The sequence below is a fragment of the Ciona intestinalis genome, chromosome 6 (assembly GCF_000224145.3).
Source record: "Ciona intestinalis chromosome 6, KH, whole genome shotgun sequence".
Taxonomy (NCBI): domain Eukaryota; kingdom Metazoa; phylum Chordata; class Ascidiacea; order Phlebobranchia; family Cionidae; genus Ciona; species Ciona intestinalis.
Genome location: NC_020171.2, coordinates 53,012 through 76,443, shown reverse-complemented (window position 1 = coordinate 76,443; position 23,432 = coordinate 53,012). Strand labels below are relative to the sequence as shown.

Below are 23,432 nucleotides of genomic sequence, written 5' to 3'. Positions count from 1 at the left end.
GTCACATCTTACCCCACAGCACTATATATCACATCTTATACCAAATGATTAGATTGCTTTTATTTTCACGGTGTTTTCGAGGGTGGCACATAAACACATGTATTTATTTGTTTCAGTAATATGGAAAACTGCATGAAATCGTTGAAACGAATGCTTTGCCTTGAGTGCTGTGATACCAATACTAGAAGAAAGCCAGAAATAATCATAATTGTCAGTTTTATTATTATGATGATCGTTGGATTTGTTCAATTGGGAATTGGGCTCGCTTCTGTCGTCGAGGGGAGCGCCGTATCTATTCTTTCAGGAATTTTATCACTGAATACATTCGGAATATGCATGGTGGGTGTATAAATACCTTTTTTTTAACTGACTTTTCTATATCCAGGTTAATTGTAATGGGTTGGGAAGGTGGGACAAGCTTTCATTTTATGTTCTCGTCCCCTTTCGTAGTAAACGAAGAACAGTCAAAAGAATTATAAAACCTTGTCCTCGCAAATCTCGTAGACTGTTGTTAAGTTTAAAACACGATTAGGATATTTGGATATTATGTGCTAAAGGTGTACCGTCTTTCCCTATCCTACTATTGATAAAATCAGCCAAAGTTAAATAAATCGGAGTTTTTTCTTTTACGGCCTTTGAAACAGCTCGGCCCATACCCTGGATTATGACGTTATTCACAACTTGAGTGTGACTCATTTGTTCCCACGTCACAACAATATTTGTTACTACACGGGTGTCCTGTTTCACACATCTTGTGCCTGCTCACGAGTTACCATGTATGTAACTTTATAGCGGATTGGTTTTATTTTGCTTTTCTTACTTTATGAACATAACTTGGAGCAACGCTTGTGAAAGCAAACACGCCCACAAAAGTAGCAACGCTGTACTTTGTATGTTTATATAGACAATATATAGTCGGGTGGGGGAAGATGGGACACCTTTGACACATAATATCCGAATATCCTGATCGTGTTTTAAACAATTAACAACGGTCCATAAGAGTCTTGAGCGTATAGTTTTATAATTCTTTGAAAGTTCCTTGTTTACTACCACATTGGACGAGAAAATAGAGTTAAAATGTGTCCCAACTTCCCCCATCCTACTATACATTATATATACGTTGCAAACGCTCTTACCACAACACCACAGCACCTGACAAAACACTTAAACTATATTTCCAATTATTTAATCAAACTACATTTAGGTTATAGGAGGTGTCCTACTTTCCCTGCTTAGTCTCCTTACTCTAAAGACGATAATAACTACAACGGACACATTAAATCTGAGTATGACTGGACTTCGTACCCTACTTATCGGGTAAGCTATATATTTAATTCTTTGGCAATATATAGTACTGTGGGGTAAGATCGAATACCGTTTGACACACATTATCATACATTTTGTAATCGAGATTTTAACATTTAACAACGTTCTCGTACATTGTTTAGGCTACGGATAAGTAATTCTTTAAATATTTTGCGTTTACTAACAAATGGGTCTATAAAATAAAGAATGAAAACATGTCTTATTTTCCCCCCACTATAATAACCGCCTCGTCTCCCCCTCCCCCCACTATAATCGAATTGCGCTGAACATGCGGACAAGTTAAAATGCATTGGCCGTGAAACGACTATCATTATAACACAATTTACGTATCCTGCTTTTGGGTGACATAAATTGAAACAACGAATTCTATCATAAAAAGCAATTTTTTTACACCACATTTCAAACGCTTAAGTTACCTGTTTTTTTTTATTTACAGGTACATTTACATTTTGTTATTTGCTGGAGCATCGGCTATTATTGTCTCGGAGTTTACGAACCAAGACTTTGTCAGTAAAGTTATTCTCGGAATAAACGACACTTTAACTGGACACACAGTAAGCTCTGGATGGTCAGAAATGCAGGAACGCTGGGAATGCTGTGGTACTACTTCATATACAGACTGGAAGTACAGTAAATGGGCAAAAAATATCTACAGAACTAATAACCTAAATAGTTCCTATGCTGTACTACCAAACTCATGCCTTATTGACTTTCGAAGCAAACGACATTGCGTTGCACTCGTTGGCAGAAAAGTTGCAAATGGCGAAGGATATGTCGTCTTGTCAGGTATAAAACCACTGATAGACTGCGCTTTTAGCTTTAATCCACGATATGAGTATATATACGCGACAACTTGCGCTACTTATTATGTACCATACCTTACATCTCTAATGAGAAGCATGCTAATTACTGATCTTTGCTTGCTTTTTGTTGTTTTTTTGCTCTTTATTCTGCTTTATAATGTGGCTTCACATCTCCCAAGCCGCCAACGGGTTGCAGCATATTCTGTACAGACATGACAAATTGATATTTTAATTTTTAAGTGAAACACTTTTTGTTACCACACTTCATGGAAACTACAGCTGTGACTGTGATTTAAATGCCTTTAAAAGCAGAAATCACATTTTTATGCACTTTTATACAAATCACTGTGTATAGAATAGGAGTTCCAGTTTAATATACCGTCAAAAGCATTGATTCACTGTTAATATGTTGCAATTGCATCTTTTTTTAGTCTTGAGTAATCTATAAAAGCATGTTATTCAAAAAATGGTGCCTACAAATAATGTAATCAGATTAAAAATATGCCTGAAAAAAGCGAATGCATAATAAGTCAATTATCAGCCTAAATTTAAACACCACTAGTATTGTACGAAACATGAATAAAATAGTTCAAGAGGTTTTTAGTTCATAAACGTCACAATTGCACAAATTAAACGTAAAAGCATAATGAAATAAAACACAAATATTTAATTCACCTAAACTACACAAATAGAGTGTATTATTCTGCAGTCAAGTAGTTAATATTGACAATGTAAACACTATGGGACAATCAGTTTGTACAGTTAAGGTCCCACTGCCATCCAATTCGTGTCTTAATTTATCGACAAGGTCAAATCTCAAGCAAGCTTTGGAAAGATTGTCTGTTAATCCAGATGTTGTTACAACAGCTGGCCCAGTTAATGGTGTGAAACTACACCATGAGCCTTCAAATCCAGTGTTGACATGTAATACTGACTTACCAGTAGGCAATAATCTAACATAAGAGTCTCCAAATAATAGACATGTTATTACATCATGAGGTAGGCTGTCTCTAGCAGTGTATAAAGTATTTATATTAGCCATACAATGATCAAATCGGTCTGTAGTGCCCAACAAAGACACAACTAATTTCATTACTTTCGGTATCTGACCACTTTTATACTTATTTCCTAATATAGCAACACATTTTGTAAAGTCAGTATAGTCCTGGTCTGGTGTGGGGCAAATTTCTGTCCCCAAATTCTTGTAGTACTCCAACAAGTCAGTAGTTACCGAGTCAAAATCACCAGAAATCATATCTGGTATAAGTTTTTGTTGTACTGATAATGTTTCATTCATATTGTGTAGTATATTGGTACCACCATCTACACTGGCTTTAAAACATGCTTTTTTCCATAAGAGATCAAATCTCTGCTGAAATAAAGCTTTTTCCAGCCCAGAAGACCAGTCCTGGTTTAAGAGAACAAGAACTATGTCCTTTTTAACATTTGGGTTTAAAAATCCTAGCGGTGTGTCTTCCATTGCTCTAAAATGATTAAGTTATATACGTTTGTGTTTTATATAATTCAAATGCGTGTTTAAAAACGGTAGTTTCGTGTGAAAGCGGTAAAATTTTAGACAAACATTTACTGAAATTAATTAGTTTATCTAAAATCTGGTTTATCGAAAATAAGAATTAATTTAGTTCAATGTAAACTAATATTAAGTTTAAAAGTTTTAGATACTAAAATACCATATTCAGTGGCGCAGCCAAAAAAAAAAAAAAGTTTAATCAAAAAAATTAATTTTTTTTGGTTTAAAAGGGGGGGTTACGACCCCCGAAACCCCCTGGCTGCGCCACTGACCATATTAGTGTTTGACTAACTGCCTTTACGAAGTGGGGGATTTGGGATTTATTTAGTGAAACAGTACATCAAAGTAATTCATAAACAGTAATTTTTACAAAAAAATAAAAATAGACTGTTATAAAACAAAATTTAAATACTGTTATAAAACAGATTATATATAAACACCAACAAAGTGACAGTTAGTACATACTCAAATGGAAAAACGCCAAACAGTAGCAATACACAAAATTGCACACGTTATGGTTTAAATAACGGACTGTACATCATTATTCTGAATATATCATACTACATAAAGCTATACCTTGTATATAAATGTCGCATCAATAAACAATTTAGCTGTTTAGGATTATAACCACAAAATAATCCTTGCATAGTGGATTGTATTTATCTAAATATACACGCAATAAAACTAAAGTTCATTAAAAATACAATGATCTGCCTTTAGCAAATATCGGAATAAAATTGCCGCAAGTGCAGTAAAATAACCTAGGAAAATAAAAACCATGGTAACAGATTAACAGAATATACCATACAACATTCAAGTCAGGTATGGACATTAACAGCAATATTTCAATAAATTGGAACTTAAGTGTCAATTTATACTAAAACATACTGAAATGTTTGTAAATTTGTACTAAAAACGCATGTATAATTTTAACATATTCCAAAATCCCATATACCTGATTAAAAACAGTGCCAAAGTTTTTCAAAAATCATTGCAATTTAGGAAAAAAATTAATGCACAGGCTATACATAATCTTAATGTGTTAAGTCATAATAAATATATGCTAGTAGAAATATATGCAAAACGGTGTTAAACATTATTATCCGTATGAAATATAACTTTGTATATTATACATGTATTAACAATTTGAGTTTTTGCTGTTAAAATTTAATTCCTTGAGTCCAAACAACAGGTAGATTACTTTTAATTAATACAATCCCAGAACCATCTAGTTCATTTGAAGTACTGATAAGCTGGTTGTATTGTAATATATTCTCAGTTAAATTCCATTTTAAACCTTTAGTTGTGGCTACTATTTCTCCACCAAAAGGCAGAAGGCCGCACCATTTTCCCTCAAAACCTGTGCCCACTGCCAGGTTAGAAGAACCTTTCGGTAAAACAGAAATAAAAGACTCGCTTACAACAACAGAAATTGGCAAAGCAATTTTTGCGGCATTTTGAGCAGAGTACATTATACGTAGATACTCAATTACATCTGTAGTTGTCCTAACTCCAGTAGACACAATCAGTATTTCAGTTGCAGCGCATTTTTTCATATTTATTACAGAAACAATGTGGTCTAGACAGAGGTTTAAATTTGTAATACCCTCTGTATCCGTTTTTTGCGCACTTAACATGGTACTGTTAGCTTCTATAGATAAAGAATCAAATTTTCCATCATTGAAGTATAAAAAACTTCCGGTTTCTAACTTTTTAAGCCAGTTGCAGCTTGAAGGTTTCGTGTCCAGATTCACGATAGTTCTGTAACATGCATGTTTCCATAGTTCCTTTAAAAAGTCTAATTTAGTGCTGCAACCAGCTGATCCGTGGTCTTTTACAACAACTATAGCGATTTTCTTGTTGTACTTTTTTGTGTCCATAAACCCAAGGGGCGTAAAAGAAAGTGTAACCTCTGTTTGCGAATTACAACTCATCTTAAGTTTATATATACATATATATATCAGCTCTAAGTATAGTTATAACCTTATATATGCATAACTCGTACCTAAATTTATTAGAATATATTCGTCTTTTCTTTACAACGCTTTTAGAAACCTTGATAATATTGGGGGAATTCCTTTCCAAGTATATTTAAAGATTTGTAGCCTTAGCGTAGTATAAAAAGGTCCTTGGTGCGTACAACGGGACCATGAGAAAAAAAGACATTTTATTAGCGTGCTACATGGTTGTATTACACACTTGCGCAACATGCATTAGAATATTAGATACTTGTGCTGCATGGTTGTATTAGATACTTGTGCTACATAAAATTTTGCAGATTAGAGCTCCCAGAAACATTTCTTAATTCAGATACTAAAAATCAAGCAAAATGTTACAAGAGGGGTTTTCAGTTAAATTATAACATTTAAAAATATATCGAGATAGCGCATTCAAGCATTTTTCACAGCGAAAATGGCAAAAATGCAGTCTATTCAACTCTGCATGGTTCTGTAGCGGCAAAGTTTACAAACATTGTTTCCCACAAAATAGCGTTTCCACTGTTCACCATAGACGGTTTTACTTGTAGTTGTCTTGCATGCGGATCTGGCGCCTGTAGCCATCTACAGTTATCTGTCGTATTGTAAAGTCTCCAGCCGTGGTCGTTCAGTTGTGTCATGGCCCGATACAGGTGTCGACATTTAGCAAGATTGTTGGGGTTGGATATTGGCCCCCAAAGGTGAATTTCCTGAGCGTAATGCCTTACGCACTTAGCCATATCGTTGTCCAGAACTTGTTGCATTAACTAAAGTGTAGGAGACTCATTATATGTACCATAATAAAAGTAATGGCCACTTATTTATATTCTTGTAATGGGACAGCGTGGAGTTTACCACATATGATATTGTACGTTGGTGTCGGTTACATCATATTCTATGAGTATAGGTCTTTGACGGCCTTGGATTTAGGGCCGATTTGGCCCATTTCTGCAAGCGGTCACACACACTTTGCGACGAGTTAAAGCACGTAACTTAGTGGATAGTAGTATTTTTTATAGTAGGGTGGAGGAAAATGGGACATCTTTTACCTGTATTTTCTCGTCCCATTTATCAGTAAACAAAGAACATTTAAATAATGATAAAACTATATCTCCACGACTCCCATGGACCTTTGTTAATTGTTTAAAACACGATCAGGATACTTGAATATTATGTGCTAAAGGTGTCCCATCTACCCCAACTCCACTATATGTTATATATGGCAGTTATTTTGACAGCTTATTATTGGCAATTGGGTTGGTGCAATTACCCTTAAATCATACCAAAGGACACACATGTATTTACTAGTCATGGGCTGTGAACATAATAAGGCGTCGACTAAGAAAGAAATTCTAGATTATATATACAGTAAGATGGGGCAAGATTGGACACATTTTCATTATATTTTCTTGTCCCATTTGGTAGTAAACAACGAACATTCAAAAAATTATACAATCATATATCCTGACGAATTCTATAGACAGTTGTTAATTGTTCAAAACACTATCAGGATTTTTGGATGTTATGTTCTAAAGGTGTACCGTCTTTCTCCACCCTAATACACCTTTTAACTCTATTTTCTTGTCCCATTTAGTTGTAAACAAAGAACATTCAAAGAATTACAAAACTATATCACGACTTTCAAGGACCGTTGTTAATTAATTAAAACACGATCAAACTATTGGAATAATATGTGCTAAAGGTGTCGCATCTACCCCACCATACTATACTGTTTACGAACAAAAACGAATTAAAAAACAAAAACAACTTACACCCTCTTCATAAGACTCTGTGTCCATTTTCAAATAATCAATATACCTTCCGTTATGGCCGAGCTCTTTTATTAGGGTTTCTAAAAATACAATTATAAGACAAAGCATATGTTTTAAAGCATTTCGCACGACACCTATGAATAAACTAATGTATAGTAGGGTGGGGGGAGATGGAACGCCTTTTCATTCTATTTCTCGTCCCATTTGTTGGTAAACAAAGAACATTCAAAGAATTATAAAACAGTATCCTTACGATTTCTATAGACCGTTGTTAATTGTTTAAAACAACATCAGGATATTTGAATGTTATAGACTAAAGGCGTCCCGTCTTTCCCCACCATACTATATAATAGAGTGGGGAAAAGTTTCTTTTGGGTAAATTTATAAACTTAAGGCATTGGACAGTAAAAAATGAATATATAAATGGAAGAATGTAATTTGTTTGTCCTCTGAAAGCAAAGACAGTGTTAGCACTTTTATGGATAAGGTCAATTGATGAGGCATGCCAAGAGACCTGCTGCGCTTTTGACCAGAATCGGCTCATTGCCATTTAGTTTTATACTTTATACACATCGTTCCAGCTTAAAGTTACTTTATAAGTGGTTATTTTTTATTCGATTTTTCTAAGTGTGGCCTATAATTTGGACAAGTCATTTGTGACCACTGGGTTGGAGCGACGAGCCTTGAACCCATTACCTCTGGGTTTAGAGGCATGCGCGCTAATAACTGAGGTACGGGGCCGAAGGCATACAATTATTTTTTGTTGCGTGATGACAGTAGTTATATGGGTGTTTAATTTCAGAACCCTCGTGCCTGCTTACAAGTTAGTTACCACGTATGTAATTTATTCATCTTCACGTAGCGGGGAAACGACAGTCATTATAAAGGTGGCTGTACACAGTATCCGAAATTCGTCCGTTTTGTCCGGATTTCGCTGCCGCATGCGGAATTGGACACGGGTTTGCATACGACTTCGCATGCGAATATGCACGCCGGATACTGTGTACTGCCACCTTAAGACGGGTGTTTTGTTTCATACACCTCATGCCTGCTCACGAGTTACCACATTTGTGAGATTCGAAGTAGCTTTCCTGGAGATAGGCAATATGGCTTTAATAACAATAATGAACTGATGGAAAGCTTTATAATGTAGGTAAAATATGAATTAAATTACTTAAAGTTCGCATTTTCCATCCGTTTCCATCTTTATCTGTGTCGGTAGCTGATATTCCAATCTTATGGAAAGTCACACCTGATTCTCGTACGAGCCCGTCTTCCAATTGTTCAGCTAGAATTACATTTTAAAGACATTAATTTTTGGGCGTCAATATAGGTTAGTGTATGGAGATACCCACAGAATACACCGAAATATAAGAGAAGGAATGAATAAATGTAATTTACTTTATCCTCGCGTGGCCGGAAAACGACAGTCGTTATTACAGGGGTTTAACACTTCGTGCCAGCTTACGAGTTACCATGTATTTTACTTTGTGGGTAATTATTATTATTTTTTTGATTATTTCATTTTTATATATGGCTGATAATTTAGACAACCCATTAGTGACCACTGGGCTGGAGCAATTGCCGTTAAGTGTCTTGACAAAGGACACATACGCCCACAATTGTATCAGCGTCGAGCCTTGAATCCATTACCTCTGGGTTACAGGCAGGCGCGCGCTAACCACGGCGCCGCCCCCAAAAGGCTGTTGCACTGTAATTAATAAGGCATCTAGCCAGAATCGCTCACATATACGTTATAACTGTAGTCTTTTCGGAACGCCAAAATAAGTCAAGTTTAATTCAATTTAAAAAATTCACATTCACACTGTACTGCATGGCGGTCACTGCTGTGGCAGAAAAACTCCCATTTTTGCTTATGAGCCAAATGCCAGCTCACGCAGCAGCACGCATGGATGCTTCCACGTTTACTTTAAATAAGTGATAGTAATTTATCAGAGCAACAACGGAAAAATAACACGGGAGTCCAATTTCTTGAACGGAGTTTAAAAAATGTTGTGTTTTTCGCTCTTAATTGTAAATAAAAAAACATCTGAGTTATAAAAAAACAAGACATTCCTCACTTGGATCAAACGAGTGAACCTCACAGCCTCTATTTGCAATTTCATCATCAAAAGTAAAGTCTCCGCCAACACCAAACGAATACATTAAGCATTTGTACTCCTTGTCGGTTTCTCTTGGCCAGAACCTTGGCTCGCTGCATAACCAATAAGCTCCGTCTGCATTTCCTGGATTTCCGCCCAAATATTCACCATGCGAGCAGTTGTACTGCGATAACAAATTGGTGATTATATTACAGCAATCAAATCAAGGTTTAAACGCGACCCAAATCTGGGTCGCATTAAAACCTATTATGTGCTAAAGGCGTCCCATCTCACACCATCGGACGCCTTTTGCACATAATATTCAAGTATCCTGTATCCTGACCGTGTTTTAAACAATTATCAGCGGTTTATGGGAGTCGCGAAGATACGGCTTTATAATTCTTTGAATATTCTTAGTTTACTACCAATTGGGACGATAAAACGGAATGAAAATATATCTCTCGAGCCTTAAACCCATTACCCCTGGGTTACAAGCAGCGCGCCAACCACTTTGTCACGGCGCCGGACGAATGATACAATTGTGGCATCATCAAGCCTCAATATTGTTTTATTTGGATATAGGATATGACAAGCACTGTTACTGCGTGTAAAGCCACACAGTGCACATAAGTTGTTTATACCTGCATGGTGTACACATAGTTCCATAGTCGTTCAAATTCTTCTTTAGGGCTTGCCTCACCGGGTTTCGCGAATCCTTTGTTCTCGTGTACTAGACAATGTACAGAACAGTATTATGAAGGGTTAACGGTAATTTGAACGCCCTATTGTTATAAATGAAATCAAATGACGTAACATAATGGTTGACAGTGTATGTAACTCGTAACCAAGCAAAAATCACGAGGCAAAAAAGGAGTTTCGCCTACGAAACGTTGTAAAAAAACATAGAATTCGTAACTTTTAGAGCGTGACAATATCTCATAAATAAGGACCTGCGCCTATATGTACCTACTGAAGTATATCATGCAGCATCTGCTGAATAGTTGTCTGGTAATTTGTAGATAACAACGCAAATATTTCCTATTTACAATACTAAAAAGCGAATACATGATAACTTTGGGTAAAGGTCCGAGTTAGACCTAACCCACGGGTATCAACAATACATGGTAAATCGTACTTTTGGTTTTTACAGTTAAAAGTAGCTTTGTGCCATAATTTTAAAAACACATAAAGTAACGGATATATGAGATAAGGAAATACTTACTCTCTTGTACTGGTGGTATATTTTGCAACAATGCTGTAAAAGAAAGTAATTAAAAAAAGTAAGAAAATAAACAGGTTTTCAAACGTGGGTATGGAAATTCCCGAAAATAGTTACGACCGAAAAGCACAAACGACTGGTTAAGAAAAATCAAAACAAAACTGTTATTAAAACCTATATGTTTCACTCAAAAGGGAAGGTTGAATTAAATGATATAGTGGGGTGGGGAAGATGGGACACCTTTAGCACAAAATATATAAATATCCTGGTCGTGTTTTAAACAATTAACAACGGTCCATGAAAGTCGCAAGGAAAAGGTCTTATAATTCTTTGAACGTTCTTTGTCTACTACCAAAATGTACGAGAAAAAAGAATGAAAAGGTGTCCCATCTTCCCCCAACCTGCTATATAAAAGCGTTCGTGCCAACGTCGTCTATACTAACTTTGGTTCGTTCTAGACATACATACTGCATTACTGACAAGACTTACCATGTACTTCCTGCTCTTCGTGTTCTACAGCAAGCGTCAGTTCTGCGAAAAACATGGCAACTAGTATTCAAATTGGGTACAAGAGTTAAGTGGGCTTTTAATAACGGTGGTTATACATTTCAAAGTCGGGAATTAGAAATATGTGAATTTTGGGCGCGATGTTATTACAGAATGGCCAAAATTAGTAAATCCGTTAAACGATACTAAGCCAAGCAATTCGAAATGACAACGATTGAACTGCCTTCAATTTTAACAACAGCAATTTCCTCGAACCGAAAGGCAGGTTACGTCACGACTCACGAAGTAAGCAAGTTGCTGAAGCAACGTCACGCGTGAACAACGTCATTTAATTTCAAAGAACCGAATAAAGACTGCTTTCGAACAGTTACACGACCAATAGGTCTAGTTAATATTTAACTAAACGGTATCTATAGCATCTTACATAAAGTTTTTACTCATTTATTATGCACTTTGCTGTCGTCGTGATAGGAAACGATTACGTTTTTTAAGCGCCATGCAAGAATATGACTAAAATCATGAAAAATATACCCTGCATGGTGATGATGCTATTAGTATTGGCTATATTATTTTCGTTATCGTACATAAGCAAGCGTAAATAAAGACATAAATACTTACTTTTGACTTGGTTTAACTGAGTAATTAAAGTTGACGAATTTAAATGAATAACAACCAATACTGCTACAAAAGCGATCAAAATTACAACTAAGACATTTCTACTCGGCGCCATTTTTCTACATTGAAACTGTACAAGTTAGTGTTAAAACTTTAGAGTTTATTTTATTTACACGCACTGTACATTTTAGCTACACACTTCTTAGCTTTTTTGACGTAACAGTCTATTACTATTATACCATTATGACATAATCATTCAAATTTTGCCTAGAATGTTATGACCAGTTTTATGTACTTCCGAAGTTGTTTAAAGCTGTGCAGCAACCGAAAGCTTATAGCCGTTTATACTGTGATGCAGTGTACACTGAAGTAGAAAACTGATAATTTCCCCCTAATTACTGCGCGCTACTAGCTTAACTTTCAACTAAGAGGGGAAACTTTGACTGTTCCAATATTGTCTAACGGGGCGGACCCTTCTTCTAGAAGTGGGATCGTCTTTCTTTATTGCCAGGAAATTATGACGGCCTGTTGCCGAACACATTATAGAAACAATACGATATATTCTTCTGCAATATGCCTAGAGTCCTGGACTGTAACGGTGTAGCACTAGAATAGGAAGTACTATGGTGTTATGGTTCTATCCATGCGAAAACCTACGCTAAATAATTCACGCGGGTGTATCCAGCCAGGCGTTGAAAAGAAAATTAACGTTAGTCGTTTCATTGGAAAGCCTTGTATTCTACTGGTAATTTCCAAACATATGTATCTCTGCTGTTAGACTTTGGAGTTTAAAAACTTACGAAGCTGTACATTTTGGTAGCCCGGCTACATGTAAAGCGATTTCATTCTAAAATCTAAATGAATGAAACCTAATATGCTAGCAATGAGGAAGCGGGTCAATCAGGTGCCAAATAACTAACATCCGCTATTTATTGTACTGTGGGGTAAAATACTGTTGGCAGCTAAATCCCCCCCATTTGAAACAATAAATACCAGCTCTCTTTAAAAGTCAAATGGCTGGAAAAACTAGAAGGAAACAGATCCTATCATACCACATCCTACTATGTAGTACTGCGTGGTAAAGTGCAACTAACTACAGTTTATGGGAGACGTTAGGATATGGTTTTATAATCCTTTGAATGTTTTTGGTTTACTACCAAATGGAACGAGAAAATAGAATAAAGAGGTGTCCCATCTTTTCCCACCCCACTTCTTTATTTACGACGGATTCACACAAAAATGGGCAATTTATAATGCATAACTGAAGGCAAAATGTGAATCCACATCAGTTAACATGTTTAATTCAAAATGTCATCGTGTCTAAGGTAATGTCACAATATTTGCGGCGGCGGGTGCTTAATTTAGGTTGTTTAATAGAAAGCCAGCAAGAATTAGAATTATAAATACAAACTGTAATCCATGTATTGGCTTTACAAAATAGAACAATATAATGACAAGTGTAACAATGAAGCGATTTCGGTGTTTATTTTATTACCGGTTAATTAATATATGCAATGAATAGCGTTAATGTAGTCCTCTGGATGTTAAATTTCCTTGCTACTAAGTCCGTGTAAAGATATTTGTATTTGGAATCTGCTTGAACCGATGCAAAAGTGGTTTGCCAATATTTATATATAATACTCGGACTTTTTAATGGCGGATGAAATTTTACAGATCTTGCTGAATATTTGGTCCGACCTTCTGCGCATGCTTAGTGGCGTTCCGGCGCATGCGTAATATCCCTTGAACTAAGTTTACGGGACAGTGATTGATATTCACCAGTCCTAGTTTTATATATATAAAATGTCAAGGAGAAAGAATGCAGTGTTAATTTATTCAACTTTGCATGGTTCTGTAGCGGCAAAGTTTACAAACATTGTTTCCCACAAAATAGCGTTTCCACTGTTCACCATAGACGGTTTTACTTGCAGCTGTCTTGCGTGCGGGTCTGGCGATTTTAGATATCGGCAATTATCTGTTGTATTGTAAAGTCTCCAGCCGTGGTCGTTCAGTTGTGTCATGGCCCGATACAGGTGTCGACATTTAGCAAGCTTGCCGGGGCTGGATATTGGCCCAAAAAGGTGAATTTCCTGAGCGTAATGCCGTACACACTTAGCCAAGTCGTTGTCTAGTACTTGTTGCATTAACTGGAGAGTAAATCGGGTTTTATCGTACGAGTTATGGTCATGGTAATATAGTAGGATGGGGGAAGATGGGACACCTTTTTATTCTATTTTCTCGTACATTTTGGTAGTAAACAAAGAACATTTAAAAAGTTATAAAACCTTGTCTTCGCGACTTTCATAGACCATTGTTATTTGTTTAAAACACGACCAGGATATTTATTTTTTTGTGCTAAAAGTGTCCCATTTCCCCCCACCCCACTATACTAATTTATTTATACGATAATACTCGTATGGTGGAACAGACAGTAGCCCGAGTCACAGCAGGAGCAAAATAATACGCCATATGTGAGTGGTCGTGCATAATTATAACAGAAATGCCCATTATGCGTATATATAGTGGTTTTATACCCCTTGTTCCCAGCAATAAAAAGACCAAGCATGGGACATGATGTAGCAGGGTATATCTTTTTTTGTATGTGATTGCTAATTAAGCAAGCTAATATGGATCACTGGTTTGTTACAATTAGCGTTAAATCCCATCCAAGTACATACATGTCAACCATGCTGGCAGTTTAACGGTCTTGAACTTTAAAATTTAATAAGACAGAAACCTATTAGGGCGTCAAATACTGTTTTATCAGAAAGCAACGCTGTGCAACACATACACACTGACACTATTGCTCCAACCCAGTGGCCACTAACGGGTGGTCCAAATTGGAAGCTATACATGAAAAAAACATAAGCACCCACAAAGTAGTATAGATGGTAACTCGTGAGCAGGCACGAGGTGTCTGAAACAAACACCCATGTTATTATAACGACTGTTGTTTTTCGGTCACGCGAGGATAAAAGTAAGTTAAATTCATTCATTCATGCTATACGAAACAGGGAAATTAAAAACACAAAAGAACCGAAATGAATGTACTTATTCACCTTGCGTGGCGGGGCCTACGACAGTCGTTATTACACGGATATTCCTATATAGACTTTGTGCCAGCTTCTGCATTACCATGTATGTTACTTTGTGGGTTAAAATAACATTTCTGAAAAAAATAAATAAACAAAAACAACTTACACCCTCTTCATAAGACTCTGTGTCCATTTTCAAATAATCAATATACCTTCCGTTATGACCGAGCTCTTTTATTAGGGTTTCTAAAAATAAAATTATAAGACAAAGCATATGTTTTAAACTTAAAGCATACGTCCGAAAAATATGAATAAAAAAATGTAACTTAAGTGCGTTGTATAAGTTCGTACACTTGTGTCTGTTAAGAGTAACAGTACATATACATAACTTCGTGAGTGTTATTATAGGATTTTGTTTTTGTTTTCGCTTTTTTTATGTATGGCTTACATTTGGACATAAACAATCACTAGATTGAAGCAATTGTCGTTAAGTATGTTGCCCACAGACATTGGAAATAGGGAAAATAAAATTCCCAGACAATGGAAATAGGGAAATAAAGTTAGTCCCTATGTTACTTCGCGAAATTAAACTTTCTTTACATTAAAATATGACTCAAATTACTTAAAGTTCGCATTTTCCATCCGTTTCCATCTTTATCTGTGTCGGTAGCTGATATTCCAATCTTATGGAAAGTCACACCTGATTCTCGTACGAGCCCGTCTTCCAATTGTTCAGCTGAAAGTACAAACATAAATATTTCTAAACCAAAAATTCTTAGCAAAACTCTATGACCAGTTTTTACAGAATGAGTTTTTGAAATTCCCGCAGAGCGAAATATATACTTAAGTGCTTCTGAACACGGTAAAAAAATTAAGTCAAATTCTAATCAAATTCGCTCAACACCAAGTTTTGACGCATTTTTTTGAGTTTCTGATTCTTTCAGATTTGTTTTGTGTATATCTATGTTTTTTCTTACTTGGATCAAACGAGTGAACCTCACAACCTCTATTTGCAATTTCATCATCAAAAGTAAAGTCTCCGCCAACACCAAACGAATACATTAAGCATTTGTATTCCTTGTCGGTTTCTCTTGGCCAGAACCTTGGCTCGCTGCATAACCAATAAGCTCCGTCTCCATTTCCTGGATTTCCGCCCAAATATTCACCATGCGAGCAGTTGTACTGCGATAACAAATGGGTGATTAATATGACTATTTTGCAACAAAATTTTTTTATGATTTTATTTTAATATATGTAAACAGGTCTGTTAACGAAATCCGTTATTTTATGCATTATATGCCCAATTGCATGAAAAAAAATGTCACTTATTTATCCTCGTGTGGCGGTACAACGACAGTCGCTTTATTGCACAGTTGTTAAGATTTTCACACCTTTTACTGGCTTATAAATTATCAAATATTAAATATCGTTGTCTGTTGATAATTTAATTTGTTTAGATTTATACAACTTATTAGTGACTGCTGAGTTGGAGCAACGAACGTTAAGTGTATTGGTACATGAATGAATGAATGTAACTTACTTTATTCTCGCGTGGCCGGAAAACGACAGTCGTTATTACACGGGTTTAACACCTCGTGCCAGCTTACGAGTTGCCATGTATGTTACTTTGTGGGTGATTATTTTTTTTTAGATTTTTTCATTTTTTTATATATGGCTGATAATTTGGACAACCCATTAGTGACCACTGGGTTGGAGCAGTTGTCGTTAAGTGTCTTGCCCAAGGACACATACGCCCACAATGGCCCATGGAAGTACACGTTCACTATTGTGGCAACATCAAGCCTTAAAGCTAGTATCGTCTGGATACGGAAGGTGTTATTAGTGCGGATATAGCGCTACCTGCATGGTATACACATAGTTCCATAGTCGTTCAAATTCTTCTTTTGGGCTTGCTTCACCAGGTTTCGCGAATCCTTTGTTCTCATGTACTAATAAAAAATAATGAAAAACAATAACTTTAGATTGCTTACTCAAGAGGAAAATACACGCACATTCAGCGCAAATAAAACACGTTTTATCAATAAAAGTGCTTAACATTATTAAACGGCACGTTTCATTATACAATGACTAATCAAAAATATATGTAAATATTCGAGAATTGTGTGTTGCACGAGTTTAAAGCATTACATTTAAATAATAATCACTAACTTTGCGGTTTTAAATATGAAAAATTATTAAAAAGTTCAGAAAGTATAAGTTATTCAGAAAGAACAAGAACAACTGCTGGACGTAAAGAACTACGTGACCAATAGCCAAGCTAAGTACATGTTAACTCAAGTAATGCTGGACCAATTAGGTCTAAACACAGTTTCTACCATGCCCCGACATAAGACCTGGTATTTGGTATAATACATGTTGCACGCACATTTGGTTCTAAATAAGTAGTCGGGCACCACAATATTTATATAGTAGGGTTGAGGGGAGATGGAACACGTTAAGCACAGTGAATCTAAATGTACTGATCGCGTTTTAAACAATCAACAACGGTATATAGGAGTCGTGGGGATACGGTTTTATAACTATATATTTGATTTTTTTGTTTACGACTAAATGTGACGAAAAATAGAATGATAAGGTGTCCCATCTTTCCCCACACTACTGTAATTAAACGAATGTAGAAGATTAGAAAATACTTACTCTCTTGCACTGGTGGAATCTTTTGAAGTAATTCTGTAAAGAAAAGTGATAAAAAACGGAGAAACACAATACGTCATTAATGGGTTATAAAAGAACTGTTTAAAGGGGCGAAAACCATTGGTAAAATACACAGAAAAACGTCCTGGGTATTAAATTAATAGATATGTAAATAGCTTTGGTTAGACAAGAACACAAAGCGAACTCAAATACATCATTTTGGTTTTTTTGACAAGGCAAACAAAGCTGGTCCTCCTACTAAAATTCTCTTTCAATATTTCGAAGCCATAACGTACCGTGTACTTCCTGCTCTTCGTGTTCTACAGCAAGCGTCAATTCTACAAAAAAAAATGGCAACCGTTAATTCAATTTCCGACAACGTTTTCCGACATAGGGGAATACATGTAATGTAATTTAAATTAACCGCTATAGTTTTATACGGGTTACAAAACAATGGTTATGTTTTAAAATTCAAATACTACCCAGGAATAAATGATGTTGGGCGTATGTAATGTACAAAAGTTATTTTCAACAATTTTAAATTTTATTTTCCAATTTACCTGAAGACCGCGCTATAAAAATTAATAAAACCGAACACCATACTTAGACGTTAAATAATAGCCCTAGCCTAGCGTAACAACAATGGGCTTTTTCATGAACGGTTTTCAAGCTTAAACATTGCCCGAAGTAGTTCATCATTCTTTAAAGAAACGATTATAGTCAGACATACAAACGCCAGATCCAGTTAATATTTAACTACCCGTCTAGTCCTATGTAGTTTACAGTAACTGCGATAAAACTAGTACAAAGGGAATGTAGTACTGTGGTGTAAGATGGGATACCGTTAGCACCTAAATCATATATTTCCAAATAACAACAAGTGTTTTGAACAAGACACAAGCTTTAGAGTCGTAGGGATACGGTCATGTAATTCTGTAAATATACTTTGTTTACTACCCAATGGGTATAGAAAAAGAGAATTAAAATATGTCCTATCTTCCCCATCATACTATACGATTATGTAAATGTAAAATATACCTATAACAATGTGACTACGCTATTAACCGTACAGTGTTTTTGGTATCGAACATTAAAAAAGTAAAAGAAGACATAAATACTTACTTTTGACTTGGTTTAACTGATTCATTAAAGTTGACGAATTTAAATGAATAACAACCAATACTGCTACAAAGGCGATCAAAATTACAACTAAGACATTTCTACTCGGCGCCATTTTTCTACACTGAAATTGTACAAGTAAAAACACAACAATATAATAGTGTGGTCAAATTAAAGCAAACAAAAGATTGTACAGTTGTTAGTTATACTGCGATGTTGTATACACTGACGCTAGATTTCAAAGAAAAACAGACAATTTCTCAGTAATTACTGCAGGCTGAAAACATTACTTTAACACGCTAAACAATAACGTTCATTTTAAAAACTAAAACCAATGTTATTGCGCAGCCAGTACCGTATTTCTACTAGTCAACCTTTATCTTGAAGACAAATAAAAGCCGCATAGCTTATCGCTTTGAAAAATGTTAGGCAAAACTAAAATAGGACACGCTGACTAGCAAACGTTTACTCAACCGTACAAGTCACGCCCTTTAATTTGCCATGAAACTATAGGTGCGTTATACATTATAGAAACTGTACTATCACTCTTTAATAATGTGCTAGGTCTGTAAAAGATGTGGTATAGTATGATAGGGGAAGTTGGGACACATTTTAACTCTATTTTCTCGTCCCATGTGGTAGTAAACAAAGGACATTCAAATAAATATAAAACTATATGCTCAAGACTCTCATAGACCGCTGTTAATTGTTTAAAACACGATCAGGACATTTGGATATTATGAACCAAAGGTGTCCCATCTTCCCCCATCCTACTATACTAAAATAAATCGACAGAGTACGATAGAGAACTGACCTCTTCCATCCGTAAATCTATATAAAAGCAAGTAATTCTACACGGGTATCCCGCCTGGCGCGAATCTAGCTTTAAAGGAAACAATTAACCACACAGCTTGTCGGTTCCTTATTTAAACTCTTCAATGTAAACTATCCAGCCTATTAAGGCATTTAGGTTTATCTGATCCACACAAGACAAAATCGAATGGGCCACGTGGACTGTCCTTACAACTCGAATAAAAGGAAAACCGGAAGCAGTTTTTTAGGACTTATACAAAAATTAAAGCCTATACCGGTAAAGTGGTACCGGTCTAGCACTATGCTGCTTAAGTACGTCTATATACATAAGCAAAAGCGTATAGACAAATAAAAGACATGATAAGCCAAAGGAAGGGACTTGGCATAAGTGCCTTTGCAATAATTAGCATCTGCTTACGTATATAGGCTAATGACATCGGTGGATTTACATACCGTTTGACAATTTGCTTCGTTCTATTCTATTGATTCTAAATTAATCACTAAGATTTAAATAAACTGACTGCCTATCTGAAATCATTAAATCATATCAAATAAACTAAACTAATCTACTAATATTTTAAAAAGGGTGTACCGAAATAAACAATAAAACATAGAATACTCAATAACCAGTATCTCAAAAACGAAAGTAAAGGATAAACTACAGTAACCAGCGCAGTACCTGCTAAATCGAACTGGTTACTGAGCTGACAGCGCGACAGCAAAATGATAATTAATCGACGCGCCGAGCAAGACTAAAATGGTTGAAATGCTATGGAAAAACAAGGCAGCCAGTATGCACTGTGATTAATACGTCAAGGCCCCATCACAAACACCAAAATTACGTCACAATACACTGGCGGGAAACGAAAACAACATAAACATAGGATATTATAGGAGTTAACTAAAATGTTAATAGCTAAACATACAATAACTAAATTATACAATTACACTAATAACGCCGTACGAACAGAACTAGGCAAGACCTTTGGCCAAGACCACGTTGGGCAAGACCCTACTGAGCACGATGGCTGAAAAAAAAACGGCGCATATATTAGACAAAGACGGGAGAAAGGCAAAATATTGACCAGTCAGGCGGCGGCGCTAGACAGTCAGTAAAACCCACAGAAATAAAAAAGAATAGAACGCGCATCTCCAATGTCGACAAAGGAGAGAGCACGATATATTCTCTCTATTTTGCGGGTCGTTCCCGTTTACTATTGTAGTCAATGGATTCGAGGGCGTTTTATGTAGTTTTTCTTCACTTTTTGACTTGATTTAAAGTTATAGGGTAAAACAACTATTTTCTAATATACAAATATTTCTAACAAACCGTTTGCTCAAAGGTTTTTAATTATAATTATTAAATAATTTAATTTCCTAAAAAGTGGTAAACTGTAAGCGTTAACCTACCAAATAACTAAACTGGCCTAATAAACTTGAATAGTTGGTGCAGTTTTTAAAATAAACAGCTAAAACCTCCTAATACTACTTTGCGCATATCTTTTACAATGGAGACCAAGCGAAATGGGGACGGAGTTGGCGGTCACGTGAATAGAAAAAGGAATATATCACGGTTTTGGAAAGTTGCGCGTTCTACACTTTTTTATTTCTGTGGTAAAACCAGAGTATACTAATTGTTTAGTATACTCTGGTAAAACAGTAGTAGTTAGAATTAACAGAAACATTTATAAAATCGCTTACGATGAATATGAGAGAGATTTTATGGCGTTTTTAGTGTCGTTTAAAAAATAACATTAACTACATCTTGTGTATAATAGTGTTTTGAGCAATTACCAACGCCATATTGGAGTCGCTGGCATACGGGTATATAATTAGGTAAACCATCTTTGTTTACTATCAAATGGAACAAATAAGAAAATGAAAAAAGGTCCAATCTCATTCCATCCTACACATGCTATTGTTCGTTCCAAACGAAATACTGTATTTAAACATAACGTGTTCTACTACCACGAATTTCAAGCCATTTTGGAAACAAGTTAAAGTGAATTATAAAACCGATATATAGTAGGGTGGGGGAAGATGGGACACCTGTTCAATCTATTTTCCCGTCCAATTCGGTAGTAAACAAAGAAAATTCAAAGAATTATAAAACTGTGCCCTCACAACTCCCTTAGACCGTTGTTAATTGTTTAAAACACGACCAGGATATTTAGAAATTATGTGCTAAAGGTGTCCCATCTTCTCCCACCCAACTATAACCCTAGCGTAATATTGGAAGTCTAACAAAAGCTATAATCCCGTCCACAGATCAAAAAGTCTCTATAGACCCTATGGCCTATGGTACTGATATGGGTATGATGCATAATAACTGTTAGCACCTTAATCTTTTATTTCCTGTTCGTGTTTTCAACAATTAACAACGCTATTTCAGAGTCGTAAATCTACGGTAATAATTTGGTAAATATTATTTGTTTACCACCAAATGGTATGGAGGTCAGAATGAAAACGCATGTCCGATCTTATCCCATATCTACTATATGGGCTGGTAGTTTTAATTTTGTTAGGGTGTACAATACGGTAGCTTATATGAAGCTTAACTGTGATTGATTAGTATGTATAGTAGGGTGGGGGCAGATGGGACACCTTTCAGGATATTTGGATATTATGTGCTAAAGGTGTCCCATATTCCCCCACTCTACTATATTATAAAATGATGAATGTGCTGAAACAGATTCTGACTAATATAAGGACATATACGTTTGTTGATTAACGTATTCCGTGCTTCCCAAACTAATTTGTTATAAAAGTATAAAGAGCATTATTTTGTGACCGGTAAAAATACTTTTGCCAATATTAGGAAAGCTTTGGTTTGACATTTTTGTTAAGTGGTGGGGTGTGGGGTAAGACGGGATAATCTTACCACACATATTCCATATTTCCCGATCAGTTTTGAACTATTAGCAAGGCAATTTTAGTGTGCCGTATCTACATTTTTTTCAATAAATATTCTTTGTTGAGTACAGATTGGGACAATACAAGAGATTCAACGCGTGTCCCATATTACCCCATGCTACTATAACACATACAAACTGTTTTTCAATCAACTTTACTTAAAATTTTACAAGAACAAAACAGATGTCTGCGAAATCAATAAATTGATGCATAAGCTATTACTTAGTGATGAATATTAAAGACAAAGCCGGGTAAATATTTTTCTGCTTCACCAATCGTTAGCTGTACGTCATATTAAGTAACACTTGTTCAAGAGCTCTTGTTGGCGATAAAAAAAAGGTTCGCGTTTAGCTGAAGTGACGGAAAACCACCGATACCGTTTTCGCTGGACGACAGCACTCTTTAGATTGACATATACTGTGCAGACGTCCAATTGGACGAGTTAGATCTGTAGAGCAACAGTGCTTCAGTAAATGCAGTGTATTAATTATATCCATGGATAGATATTTATAATATTAATATCTTTATTTGTTATTTATGGCAGCAAAGATTTAGAAATATTTTAAACCAAAAGAAAGGTAAAAGCGACAAAACAACAGTTGTTAAAACACGCTTACAGTTAAAAACATATTTACATTTAATTAAAAGAAAATAAGCGTGACCGCTTCACCTAGCAGACAAACGAGCTGTTTATATTGAACAGTATCAGGCATTTGTTTATTATAGTGATAGTGTTCGTAAAATACATAATATTGGGCAGATAAATTAACACATATAGGTGTTTGCAAAAGAGTGTTTAGAAACAAGAATATTTTATAAATTTAAAATCCTAACTTTCGTTTGTAGCATTGTCATATAGTAGTGGGGGAAGATGCTATACACCTTTAGCACATCATATTCTGCTCGTGTTTTAAAAAAATCAACAACGGTCTATGGGAGTCGTGAGGATGCAGTTTTATAATACTTTAAATGTTCTTTGTTAATAATAAATGGGACAAAAAATGAATAAAAAGGTGTCCCATCTTCCCCTAGTGTACTATATATTT

General features: G+C 35.6%; 4 protein-coding genes across 6 annotated transcripts; 1 reads left to right on the top strand and 3 right to left on the bottom strand.

The window, feature by feature from the left end:
- Positions 1–48: 48 nt before the first annotated feature.
- On the top strand, positions 49–2,590 carry LOC113474322. The gene is made up of 3 exons (XM_026834898.1): positions 49–339; positions 1,205–1,317; positions 1,763–2,590. Exons 1-3 carry the CDS (start codon positions 121–123, stop codon positions 2,343–2,345), a joined length of 915 nt encoding a protein of 304 aa, XP_026690699.1. The 5' UTR covers positions 49–120; the 3' UTR covers positions 2,346–2,590.
- LOC104265772 (thiamin pyrophosphokinase 1-like) lies at positions 2,568–3,626 on the bottom strand. The gene has a single exon (XM_009860508.3). The coding sequence runs from the start codon at positions 3,607–3,609 to the stop codon at positions 2,839–2,841; it is 771 nt and encodes a 256-aa protein (XP_009858810.1). The 5' UTR covers positions 3,610–3,626; the 3' UTR covers positions 2,568–2,838.
- On the bottom strand, positions 3,614–5,714 carry LOC100176036 (thiamin pyrophosphokinase 1-like). Its single transcript, XM_002130334.4, has one exon. It carries the CDS (start codon positions 5,592–5,594, stop codon positions 4,821–4,823), a length of 774 nt encoding a protein of 257 aa, XP_002130370.1. The 5' UTR covers positions 5,595–5,714; the 3' UTR covers positions 3,614–4,820.
- A 94-nt stretch (positions 5,715–5,808) lies between these two features.
- Positions 5,809–18,798, bottom strand: LOC108949283 (methyltransferase-like protein 24). 3 transcript variants are annotated; one of them, XM_026834896.1, is made up of 8 exons: positions 18,664–18,792; positions 11,219–11,260; positions 10,733–10,765; positions 10,152–10,240; positions 9,490–9,694; positions 8,583–8,696; positions 7,409–7,488; positions 5,809–6,403 (listed from the first exon to the last, which is right to left on the bottom strand). In XM_026834896.1, the coding sequence occupies exons 1-8, from the start codon at positions 18,773–18,775 to the stop codon at positions 6,089–6,091; spliced, it is 990 nt and encodes a 329-aa protein (XP_026690697.1). In that variant the 5' UTR covers positions 18,776–18,792; the 3' UTR covers positions 5,809–6,088. The 3 variants fall into 3 exon arrangements, with proteins under 3 accessions (XP_026690697.1, XP_009858807.1, XP_026690696.1); XM_009860505.3 differs by lacking the exon at positions 18,664–18,792 and adding an exon at positions 11,855–12,009; XM_026834895.1 differs by lacking the exons at positions 5,809–6,403; positions 7,409–7,488; positions 8,583–8,696; ... (2 more) ...; positions 10,733–10,765; positions 11,219–11,260 and adding exons at positions 13,256–13,998; positions 15,053–15,132; positions 15,509–15,622; ... (2 more) ...; positions 17,545–17,577; positions 17,838–17,879 and having other exon boundaries at positions 18,664–18,798.
- Between the last annotated feature and the right edge of the window lie 4,634 nt (positions 18,799–23,432).